At 41.6% G+C, this 12,191-nt stretch overlaps 1 protein-coding gene across 1 annotated transcript; it reads right to left on the minus strand.

Annotated features, from left to right (window-relative positions):
* Nucleotides 1-6,057: 6,057 nt before the first annotated feature.
* Nucleotides 6,058-10,137, minus strand: cbx5 (chromobox homolog 5 (HP1 alpha homolog, Drosophila)). Its single transcript, XM_084068475.1, has 5 exons — nt 9,977-10,137; nt 9,114-9,330; nt 8,388-8,631; nt 7,068-7,168; nt 6,058-6,962 (listed from the first exon to the last, which is right to left on the minus strand). Exons 2-5 carry the CDS (start codon nt 9,245-9,247, stop codon nt 6,821-6,823), a joined length of 621 nt encoding a protein of 206 aa, XP_083924601.1. The 5' UTR covers nt 9,248-9,330; nt 9,977-10,137; the 3' UTR covers nt 6,058-6,820.
* Between the last annotated feature and the right edge of the window lie 2,054 nt (nt 10,138-12,191).

Raw genomic sequence — 12,191 nt, forward strand, 5'->3', positions numbered from 1 at the left:
CCGTATAGCAAGCCCAGGCTGCATTTCCTCCGGGAGAGGCCGGGGCTGAAGGACTTTGTGATGGAGAACAGGGGAGCAGGTGGGCTCTGCTGTGTGGGCTGGGCTCACCTTGCCTCTCCAAGCCCACTACTAAGATACGATCGGGGGTAGTTTATATATACTGCATCGGCACAATGGCGTTTGCCGAAAACTGATCTTCAAGCTGTTAGCTTGAAGATCAGTTTTCGTTTTGGCAACTAAAGCGACACGTCATAATACGGAGTATAAATTAGCTTTATGCTGGCAGCTGTGGCCTCTCTCAACAGAAGCAGTGGTGTAAAGTAACTAAGTACATTTACTTTTTTTATTTTGAGGTACTTTTACTTAACTGGAGTATTTCCAATTTTCTGAACTTTTACTTCTACTCCACTACATCTCAGAGACAAATATTATACTTTTACTCCATTACAATTATTTGAAAACTTTAGTTACTAGTTAATTTGTAGATTTTGATTATTATTACAAAACATACATTACCCACTTCAGCCCTATTAACATTTCGGCCATTTGAAAACAGCCGATCTACATGTTTCTACATGCTTGTAGATCTGCTATTTTCAAAAGAAGTTATACATTTGAAAACTTGTGAAATGGGACATTCTGCATAATGAGTACTTTTCTACTTTTGGTACATTTTTTAACAATACTTTTGCACTTTTACTCAAGTACATTTTGAATTCCGGAGTCTTTACTTGTATAACAGAGTTCTTCTACACTTGCAGTATTGATACTTTTACTTAAGTAAAAAAAATGTGAGTACTTTTTCCACCACTGAACAGAAAGAAGTCAGGGTTGCAGACAGTGTGCAGCAGGTATATATATATATATACAAGCGGTCAAGCCAAAGCCGCTATAGTCTCAGTGCATAACCACAGCAGCCTCACTCACTCCACACTATTGCTGTATGCTGCTCTATGTGGTGATTCAAACGCAGACCCTGCTGAGCTTGCATTTTCCACCACAACAGAACCCCATTCTGTTACATCATTTTCTCCTCCTAAATTGCTTTGAGCTGGTAACTTGGGCTTGTCTAATGTGAATTTCCACATGGCAAGGGGATCCGTAGTTGTAATGCAGACACTGTGCAAGCGACAGCCCCCATTCACTATGTGTAATTTAGCAGCAGGGGACAAAGAGAGCTAATCTCGCAAGAGAGCATAGTCCCCAATTTAAAATCAATCAAGACTCATTTGGTATTTTAGAGCCTCTACTAGGGCTGTGCTGTAAATAAGAACCAGGTTGGAGAGGGACATATTGTTCTGTCTGGCTGTGTGCAGAGTAGTTATTAAACTAATTGATGGATTCATAGCATTTTACTTCAAAGTTTCACATTCATTTTCATATTAACATCGACCTTTGGCTAATCTTTTTGTTACGGCACTGAAAAGTAATTAGGCTCAATTATGTCACTGGATAATTTCCAACAATTTATGGAAGATCTGACACGCGAGCAATCATTTTGTGGTCCAGTGTGGTTTTCAGTGCCGCAAAGAAAAAGGCAAGTGAAACAAGCAAGGATAGAAAAGTTATAGTGTTGGAATTTGTAATCCAATTATCTTATTGTCGTGATTAAAACACTGTGCATGTGGGTTGCATATGATTTTCTGTCTCCAATCACGGAGGACTTACTTAATGCTTTCAATCTTTTTTCACTCTCTCTCTCTCTTTTCTGCAAATTAATTTATGGTCTAATTACAGGACAAGCCTCCAGTTATGAAGGAACACAAATCACTGGTCCTTACCAGATGGCAGAAAAACGGCACAGGATAATTGAAAATCTAGAAGTGGATCAATATTTAGAAGCCCAAGGTTACACGAAGTATGACACTACTATTAACATGGAAATATGATGCATTACACCCACTGGCAAATTGGCTTCCATTATTTGATGGTGTATGGATGTGGAATGGAATGGAATGCCTCTAGTGTGTGGGCTACTCAACAACATATCCATGCCGGTAGGGATTATCTCAGGATAGCTAGCTAGTAGGCTATGGGATAGCTATGGTATAGATAGCTATGCTAGCTTTACCAGCCTCATGCATATGGGCACACCCATCTATAACCACACAAATGCAATTATGTGATATTCATGTAAACGCTCGCAGATGTTTTGGTCACATCACACACAGACACACACACGCGCTGCCGCGCACACACACACACACACACACACACACACACACACACACACACACACACACACACACACACACACACACACACAAATGCTGTGTGGAGCACGAAGTCTGGACACGTACCCTTCGGGTTTACCCCGAGTGGCGTGAGCCCCCTGACCATGGCATATAGTCTACCTCTGGCCCACCCCACCTTCCCCTAGCATTTACCTCTGGCCTGTTAAAAATTATATCAGCTCATGGAGGGCAAGCATTAGCATTTGCATTTTATTGGAAGCATGGAGATTTAGAGCAGAGGATATATCAGCTCTGAGCAGACAGAATTAGTTAACAATGCATTACCTGCCTTTTATGGCAGCTATAACTCTTTCCCCCTGGTGGGGGGGAGAGGAGATGAAGAGAGGAGTGCGGGGTGGGGCGGGGTGGGGTGGGGTGTGGGGGGGGCAGAGAGGCGGTGGAGGGGTCGGTGACGAGAGGTGTGGCGCGCGGTGGAGGGGGATGAACACTTAGAATGAAGAAGCTTTGTCTCCGATGCTTTACTGCACATTAAGTGTGATAGCCACCCAAATTAGAGCATCACACCGCAATCACCTTCACACGGATCAGCGCGCCGCGCTAAGGCATGATGCGCTATAGTCATCACTGCAGACCTTTTTTGTATCTTGCTGGCTGCAGCGACGAGCTGCGGACGTATACAGCTGTCGAGCAGCTGTGTGTGTCTCTACCTGATCTCAGCGTGTGAGGAAGACTACATCAAATGGCATCAGTCGGTGTGACGCTCATGACTTATGACACTTTTGCAGCGATAGGTTTTCAGTGTTCCCCGGGGACGCTTCCTGAGCTCTAGCAAAGTTTTTTCCTCTCAAATAAAACGAAATGATGCATTTATGGATCGCGTGCGTGTGTGTGCGTGTGTGCGCGCGCATGTGTGTGTGTTCATGCGGAATTGTTTGTTTGTTTGTGTTGTTGAACAAGCTGTGCTACATTGATGAGGCCCGGTGCAGCAAAAACTCTTCCCATGACTCTCAGCCACAGCTGCACAGTAGCTCCCTGGGCACTCGTTTGGGGTAATGTGCTGCAAGACAACCAACCTCTGCAATTGGCAATACCCTCTGGATCTCATTTGCACTAAAAGTTACTGGTGTTGCAGAGACTGTGCTTGAAGAGTGGTGGTGTAGCTGCCTGGCTGGCACACACACACACAACTACCCTTATAGAAGTGCACACGTCTATATATATATAACTGTAGTTTAACGGCAACTATATTTGAGGAGACACAATACAGTCCGGTTGAGATTCATCGTTTATATAAGGATACATTACATTACATAATGTTACAGGCAAACAGCAGAATGGTAAAGGTCAAGAAGAACAATCGACGAAAGAAAATATCCACTCGATATCACATAATTACAAAGCACAGTCGGAATGTTACAAAAGCTCAAGACAGTCGTCTAATAGCAGCTCGATGGGCAAGACTGTCATGGCTAATGAAGCACAGACAGCTCGTTATCGAGTCTGTGATATACACACATTCAGTCAGTTGCAGGCAGCACTTGTCCTCATATCAGTGTTGATTTCGTCGACTAAAACTATGACGAAAAATGTTCGTCGACTACGTTTTTCTGATGAAAACAAAATAAAAACAAAATAAAAACTAAGCTACGATGACTAAAACTAAGACTAAATATATTGACAATTTCGTCAACAAATAAAAACTAGACTAAAATGTTAGTGAGGGACTAGTGGAGAAGAGATCCAGTAGAACTAAAAGACAAGTCATTTTTTGTTTGGTTGCGCTCGGGCGTTGTGCTCTGAAAATAGCAGATCTACAAGCTCACAACGCCTCGCGCTGCGACGCGTTGTGAGCTTGTAGATCGGCTATTTTCAGCATGCAACCAAGTGTAAAATCAGCCATTACGACGCCATCAAGGCACCGCCAAAATACATTTTAGTCGACTAAATCAACTGTAGATTTAGTCGACTATAATCTTACGATATTTAGTCGACTAAAACTAGACACAAACTAAAACATTTCAGATGACTAAAATATGACCAAAAACTAAATGGAATTTTATTCGAAAGACTATGACTAAAACTAAATCCAAATTTGCTGTCAAAATCAACACTGGTCTTATATCTGTACTTTCGCCAGTCCCGGTTTATTTGTTTTTTTAGCTTGACCAAGCTCTGTGTATACCTGTGCATGCCATGCCCAGCCCTCTGCCTCTGTGTTTACCACACACACAGCACAAACAGAGCTCCCCTGGGTGCCACTGCGGCTCTCCCAACAAACCCTACTGGCCCAGGTTTGTCAGCAAGACAGCTCCAGGCTCCATAAAATAGCCTACCGCTCACTCCCTCTGCTGGGCTTAATGGTCCCAGGGGCTGGAAATTTACTAGTGACCTTTGCATTCCATTTGGAGTATAACAGTCTTTTTTTTGCAAGGAAAATTCCACCGCCCTAGACGTAACTATGCAGCACTGTGTATGTGACTAAGAGAGAAGTTGGTGGAAAGAGAGGATAAAAGTGGTGGGGTTTGTTTCAGATCAGATTTTTACCTACACTGACTGCAGCATAACATTGTTTCTTTAAATAACACAAGTTAAGTATTGGTGTACCCAGTCATCTCAGGACACAACATTACGATTCTCTCAACACAACCAAATATCATGGCTGTCAGGCAGAAACCTTGCATCTCCATATTTAAACCTATGATTCTTTTTGTGTAAATTAATGCGCTACTTCGTCATACCACAATGCCACACAAAGGTAGCAAAAAATAGCCACAGCGCGTCTCGTTGTGAGCTTGTAGATTGGCAATGTTTGCTATTTCTGAAGTTTTAAAAGTGAAAGTGGTCAAGTGTGTGTGTGCGTTTTATAAATATTGAACCATCGAAAAGCATTAAAAAGGGCTTGTAATAAAATAACTACATTGTATCCATTGGAACACAGGTTATTGTTTTGCTATTTCTTGAAAAGTACGTTTTGAACATACAAGGTTTATCAATTATCAACATATGTGCAGTTTCAGATAATCTGTGTACCCTCTAAGGATACATATTTTGATCCATCAAAGACTTTTCCCCACATAGATCACAAGCTGCAGTGCATTAGTCCTGTAACTTGATTTTGTATGAAAACATTGTAATTTATTTATTTTTTACTCATTAGTGTCCAACAGCACCATCTGCTGAGTGCTTGTAACTAGTGCCCTTGAGTGATCGGTTCAAAAACAAAATGAGGACAACTTAACTGGGTTGACATTTTTTTGTTTTCCCCTTACATAAGGTAAACCAGAAATATACAATATAAAAAAGGTAGTGGTGTTACTTATCCCATTTATATACTGTATATAAGTCTATTATGAAGCATGATAACAAGTGGTTTCTATGGTAGCCTCCTTGTTTCAGACATGCTATTGAATGTCTCAAACCTTTAAAAAAAAAACTTACTTCAGTCATGTTAACATTGAAATACTTTATTAAAAGTTGACACTATACACGTTGGAGCAAATTCTTCAAATCCACACAAGGAATGCGGAAGCCACATTTGTTGCAAGTCATAACTGACAAAAATGAAATCTAAGGTTAAAGAGTCAAGACGGAACCAACCCTGACTTCAAGCTAGGAGTTGAGACCCGCTTTTTGAAAAGTGATCATTTTGATAGGGAACAAGGAAGTGAAGTCTTTCAACTTTTTTTTTATTTATTCTTGCAAAAGACCCAACCTGTGTTGGTCCACAATACTGACTTTGTAACATCTTAATGCAGAATGAATCTCATATTACAGAGTACAAGTCTAGACTGTGCAAAGTTGGGTCCAGTGTCCAAATTGTTCATCCAAACATGACATGGGTAATAATGGAGATGGTCAAGAGTGATTTCAGCTGTCTTTAATTTGTCGACATAACAAGGACAAATACCGTATGGCTGTGTATGTCACCACTTAAAACACCATAAAAACAAGGAAAACATTGACAAAACTGCAGGAACCGTTAAAATGCATTATGGTTAAAATCAATGTTTTACTCATGTTAGCCACAGGGTGGCAGTCTGATACCTGGCCATGAAGAATGCTGGTTTTAGTTTCCCCCTGGAAATATGCAATGAAGATGGTTGTGACTGGTCCAATTGTTTAATTATATAGGAAACAAAACAGTAGTTGTCTTTTGACAACTACACCATGATTTAAAAAACAAAATGCTGCCATTGCTCTATGGTAACTCAGTGAAGACTACATTCCAAGTTTCAAACATGACCCCCCTGTGCTTGTGTGTACCAAAGAAAAACCTTAATGACACAATCATATCCCATAAACACTAAAACTTCACGATAAAGACGTTTAAACAAGTCAAAGTTGAATACAAAGCAAAAAAGCACAAACCCTCCCCACCCCAGTATCTCTCCCATGTCCATCGCATTCCCATCATATTGGATCATTCTGGGCACCTTAAGGTCTCGTAACTGTTCTATGTCGCTTGAATATACAATGAGAGAGGCATGATGACAGGGGCAGTGTCCATGTGTGTGCGGTACTGCGGTTGGACATGGTCAATAAAAAGGATGAGCGGTTTGGGTGTGAAAATGTCTGTTGGTCCTGGAGTGAAGTGGACCAGTTTTTTTCCTCCTGAGGTGACAAACTCACACACTCACAGCATCCTTCTCCTTCTTGTCACTGTCTTCGTGCCAGGTGAGACGCTCCTCGTAGAAGGCTATGACGATCTGTGGGCACTTCAGATTGGCCTCTTTGGCAAGCACAAGGTCAGCCTCGTCAGAGTCCTTCCTGCAAAAGACAAGTACAGAAGTGTCAGCTTAGAGTCTGCAAATGAAAGTAAGTCAAAACATAACCAATATCCAAAATGCTAATATATGGGAAAGAAAAACCTACCACTTCATAAGGAACATTAGGTCTCCACACGAATCAGTGGCTCCAATGATCTTCTCTGGTTCGAGTCCTCTCTCAAAGCCTCGTGCAACCAGGACTTCTTCCTGAAAACAAAAAAAAGGGAAGAATCTTCATTAGCAAGTGGCACGGTGATAGCCTGGCATGGCCAGACTAATATCACTGTGTAGATATTATAGTATTATAATAATCTGCAGAGGGCAATTCTTTTTGCCATGGCAGATTTGTCTGGTTTCCAGGCTAGCACGGTGAGATCCTTTCAACCATTAGGGTTGTTCATAACCAAATTTAAGTGGCATATATGTTTTAAATAAATAAAACATACAAGCAGCTCAAAATATCCCCATTTGGAGTTGGTTATCCCCAAATTGTCAGCAGCAACGACAACTGCTTTCCATTGTATTGACATGGAAAAAAAAACGTATGAACGGTTATACGCATCACAGTTCTTTGTTGATTTCAGGATCAAAAGTAGTGTTGTTCCGATTCCAATACGAGTAACGGAAAAGCTGCCAATGCTGCCTAAAATGCTGGTATCGGTGAGTATGAGTCTATACCGATGCCATGTAATTTATCACATAAGGCATTTACTGTCATCAATTATTTTGTAATTTGAATGCTTCAATTGATATTGCACTACCGTTTTATCCTCTACTGTACCATTTACATTATTATTTTACTAACTTGTATCCGCTCTTTAATTATTAATGGGATTTGTATTTATTCGTAGATCAGTGGTTCTCAAACGTTTTAATTTCAAGGGCACCCCATCAGTGCACAAAATGGAACCAAATAGACCCCATTTGGTTCCATTTGTACACTCTCTGAGTCAGACCTGTAGGGTTCCATTTGGAACCCACTTTGAGAGCCACTGTCCTAGATTCTTTTTGAATTACACACCTGTATCGGATTGGTACCGGTATCGACCAATACTTAACCCCATTAAAAGTTGGAGAACCACTGATATAAATATAGTTTTTTTTCCAGAATACTGTTTAGAAGACATTTGTAGAATCGGCTTCAGGTCTTAATGGGTTACGGACGGTAAGGGAAAAAAATCTCTAATCCAAAGTTTCAGCACTGACTAAGTCAGGTACCACAAATATACAGTTGTAAAGTACAGTTTATTTACTTCAGATTTTAAAAAATGTTTTTTTTTACCTCTTACCATTTTGGAACTGATTGAAAGAGGAAATCGATCAAATCCTAACGATCCCCATCCCTCCTACCCAACAGGGAATCACACTAACATGTGTCATAAAAGAATATAATTGACCCTTTTTTCCCGCAACATCTATTCCTTACCTCCTTCTTCTTTTTGGCCTTATTCGCCACCTCCTCCTCCTCGTCGTCCGAGTTTTTCCTCTTGGTACTACTGGTTTCTTTGGTGCGTCCCGAGGATGCTGTGCTGGACTTAGACGCTCCTCCACTGGGGGGAGTGCTGGCGGCAGCGGCGGCAGGGCCACTGCCCTTCTTGTAAGTCTTCATGAACTCAGAGATAAGCTCGGGACAGTCGAGGTTCTTCTCTGGCTCCCAGGTGTTATGTTTCCTGTGTGGGGATTGGGAGTAAAAAAACAAGTCAGCAACCCCACAGATCACAAAACAAAAAGTTAATCATTTAACGCTATGCTTAGAAAACCAGACACCCCCCCCCCCCCTCGGGCCCACTAGGCCGCCTCAATAGCAGCCATGGCCGATCTACAAGCTCACAATGTTTATATTTATTTTCGCTGGAAATACACTCTCAGAATAGGGAGCCATGTGTTTGAAACGGTGCACAGGTAGATGATCCAACACACAGTGGTTCTCAAAGTGGGGTACAGGCAGTCTCCGGGTTCCTTGAGGGGGTTCTAAATTGACCCTTACAAGTGTGTAGCTCTGACAGTATACAAATGGAACCAAATGGACCCTAACGGGTCCATTTGGTTCCATTTGTATACCGTCAGAGTTAGGGGGTAGGGGCCCTTGGTAGTTTTTAACATTGTGAGAAACACTGATCTAACAGTAATATGAATGAATAGGTCAACTTACTCGGAGTAGCCTTTCCATTTCAAGAAGAACTCGACTCTGCCCTTCACCACCCTCCTGTCCAGCACCTTCTCCACCACATACTCCTCTTCCTCGGAGGATGAGGACGCATCTTGATTAGAAGACTTCTTTCCCATGGCTGCACGTCGGCTCGGCTGCTGCTCAACTCTCTGTATTAATTAAGACAAATGGCACTTCCGTGTACAGGAAGCAGGCAAAACTGTGCACACAGAGAGAGAGGGGGGTAGAGGGAGAAAGATGGCATTAATTTCACATCCAAATACCAAGACTATGTTGGCAAGAAATCAAAAAAACAAATCTACAACTACTATTTTTTGTTTATTAGTGCCTTAGCCTGATCTGCTAGACGTGGCTAACTAGCCAACCTCTCTAGCTAGCAAAGTGTTTTTACTCTTTAAAAAAAACGCATTTTACTTGAACCGTCACAAACGAACCATAACGCAGAAATGTGCAAAAAACAACCACCGTTACAAAGAATTGAGGCCGAACTCGGGCTTGATGTTATTAAATCAGACACGTGGAGAAAAAAAACAACCCTGCGGAAGACAATTAGCATTAGCTTAGCCGGCTAGGCTAGCACACACAACCGAGCTAACAATGCAGATTACAATGTATAACCTCGTCGTGTGTGTCTTTAGACAAGTGGCGCCCAATGTACCTCGATCTGGTTTATTGCGAACAACGCCTCGTCGACACTGTTTTCAGTTAAAAATGCGTAGTTTTGTCTAAGCCCAGACGCTCGTGCGCGACGAAGAAAAAATAGCATTTAATAAACAAACGACACACAATGGCGCTGCCCGTTGCGAGGTTAACGAACCTTGTGCAAAAAAATACACGTTTCTTACCTCTTTCCCGTTGGAAGGTTGTTTTTGCGGTGTCGATGCCAAAGTAAAGAAGAGCCCGCTTTCTTGTTTTATTTGATTGTTTGTTTCAGTTTTTTAGGCCCTGAAACGGAGGTGCAACTAAACAAGATGTTGTGCGCCTGCTTGACTTGTGCGTAAGAAAAGCGCGCGGTAAGTACGCACAAAGAATGACACGCCCCTCTCCTCCTCAGCCCATGACCCAGATGTCTTTGTCCCATAGCTCGGAGGGACATACATTTTTTTTTTGTTTTTTTAGTACAGTGGTTCTCAAACATTTTCGTGCCAAGGACCCCCAAATAGACGCTTATTAGACCGCGGACCCGCATTTGAAAAAATAAGCCAGGGACCCCCATAATAGAAGATTTTTTACAGCTCTCTAGCAGTGATTTCAACCATTGAAATGTCCATCATTTAGCTGGGGACCCTGGGGGTCCCCAGCTAAATGATGGACAGGGACCATTTGGGTCCAGTTGTATATACTGTCAGAGCTACACACTTGTAAGGGTCAATTTAGAACCCTCTCAAGAAACCCTGAGTGCCTGTACCCCACTTTGACAACCACTGTGTTAGATCATCTACCTGTTCACCTTTTCAAACACATGGAACACTTGTGACCCTGACGGGTCCATTTGGTTCCATTTGTACACTCTCAGAGTTACAGACCCATAAGGGTCCATTTGGTCCCTGTCCATCATTTAGCTGGGGGACCCCACTTTGAGAACCAATGTTTTAGTAAATGTAGCTGTGGTGGTCTATGAATGAACACAAGCTATTTGTATTTTTAAAACTTTTATGTTTCCATTTAACCTTTATTTAAGCAGGTTTGTCTACTCTCTTTTACAATGGAGCCTTGGTCAAGAACGCAAACAGGCTACATACAGTAGACCTATATGTTGTCTGTCTGGATGAATTGAATACACAGACAGGACCACAATGGAAATAAGCCCTCTGGGCCTTTTGTGTTTGTTATCCTTTTAGCAGTTAGCACCATTTGTATGATTGTACCTCTGTACCTTCTTTTCAAACTGTTAATAAAGTATTCAATCAATCAAAGTCTTTGGCTATGAGTCTATGACTCTTTAGTTAGTTTATAGATAGATAAATAGTAGATAGATTACATAGAGAAAAACACCTCTTCCAAGAGCACAAAGAAAACCCCATGAAAAAAAACAAGCCTGCATTTTGGTGTTTTCAACTCTCTTATCAAACAAGTTTTCTATAATATTTGTGTTCATACTGACTAAAGTTCTATCCAACGACAGCCCTAGGGGTTTGATTGATTGATAGATGTACTTTATTTAGTAAGACATGAGAACAGTACATGACAGTTTAACAGTACATGGAAGTACAAATTCACAATACAAGGTGTACTAAACTGGAAAACTCATTAAGCACTAAGCTTGTTTAAGATGAGATCCCCATGCACACAAATCATGATGACATATAAGAGACAGACAGATATACACACTACTATACAGAATGTCATACAATCAGTTTACAGGTTACTGGTATGAAGAGTGAAAGATATGTACAAAAGAAGAAAGAGAGGGGGGAAGGGGGGTAGGTTAGGTTAGGACAGGACATGGTCCTTGTGTACATTTAACTAACAACCCATATAAGGTGTGTAGACGCTTAGACAATATCATGCTCCTTTGGGAAAAATCAAAGCAATCCGATTTGGCAACAATAATTGTGTTGACTTGAAAGCGTCTGGGCCACAGTGTGCAGTGGGCGTTTACCTGTGTGTGATTGGCCGGATATGCCACACTAGCTATGGGATCTGTTCTGTAGCCATAATTATGTATCTCCATTAAATCATAACCATTTTTTGTGTTCCTGTTGTTACCTTATAGTTAGTGCATGGTAACACATCTGTGTTGAATAATAATAACGACCCAATAGAGTGAGAAAACATCTTGGAATTCATGTCTCCCCAGAGGTTAATGCATAACATAGTGTTATTGTCCACTGCATAGAGTTCTGCTTCGTCGTACGACGGTGTCGTGCAAATAAAATAGCCGATCTCCAAGCTCACAACGCGTCGCGTCCGCCTGGCGTTGTGACCTTGTAGATCGGCTATTTTATTGACGACCTGGCTCTCTCTCTCACGGTCTCCCCTGGTAGCCATTTTGATGATGGCGTATTAAAGTCTCCGCCCTACTTACTAGTCGACATTGACGACGTGCCATTGGTTATT

This window comes from Gymnoscopelus microlampas (assembly GCF_963454915.1).
Source record: "Gymnoscopelus microlampas genome assembly, chromosome: 10".
Lineage (NCBI taxonomy): Eukaryota > Metazoa > Chordata > Actinopteri > Myctophiformes > Myctophidae > Gymnoscopelus > Gymnoscopelus microlampas.

Excerpts from the sequence above, each read along its gene's own strand:
- cbx5 (XM_084068475.1), bottom strand. The coding sequence starts at position 9,247 with ATGGGAAAGAAGTCTTCTAATCAAGATGCGTCCTCATCCTCCGAGGAA. Across the intron at positions 8,632-9,113 it reads AAATGGAAAGGCTACTCCGA|GAAACATAACACCTGGGAGC; the intron begins GTAAGTTGACCT and ends ATCCCCACACAG. Across the intron at positions 6,963-7,067 it reads CTAATGTTCCTTATGAAGTG|GAAGGACTCTGACGAGGCTG; the intron begins GTAGGTTTTTCT and ends TGTCTTTTGCAG.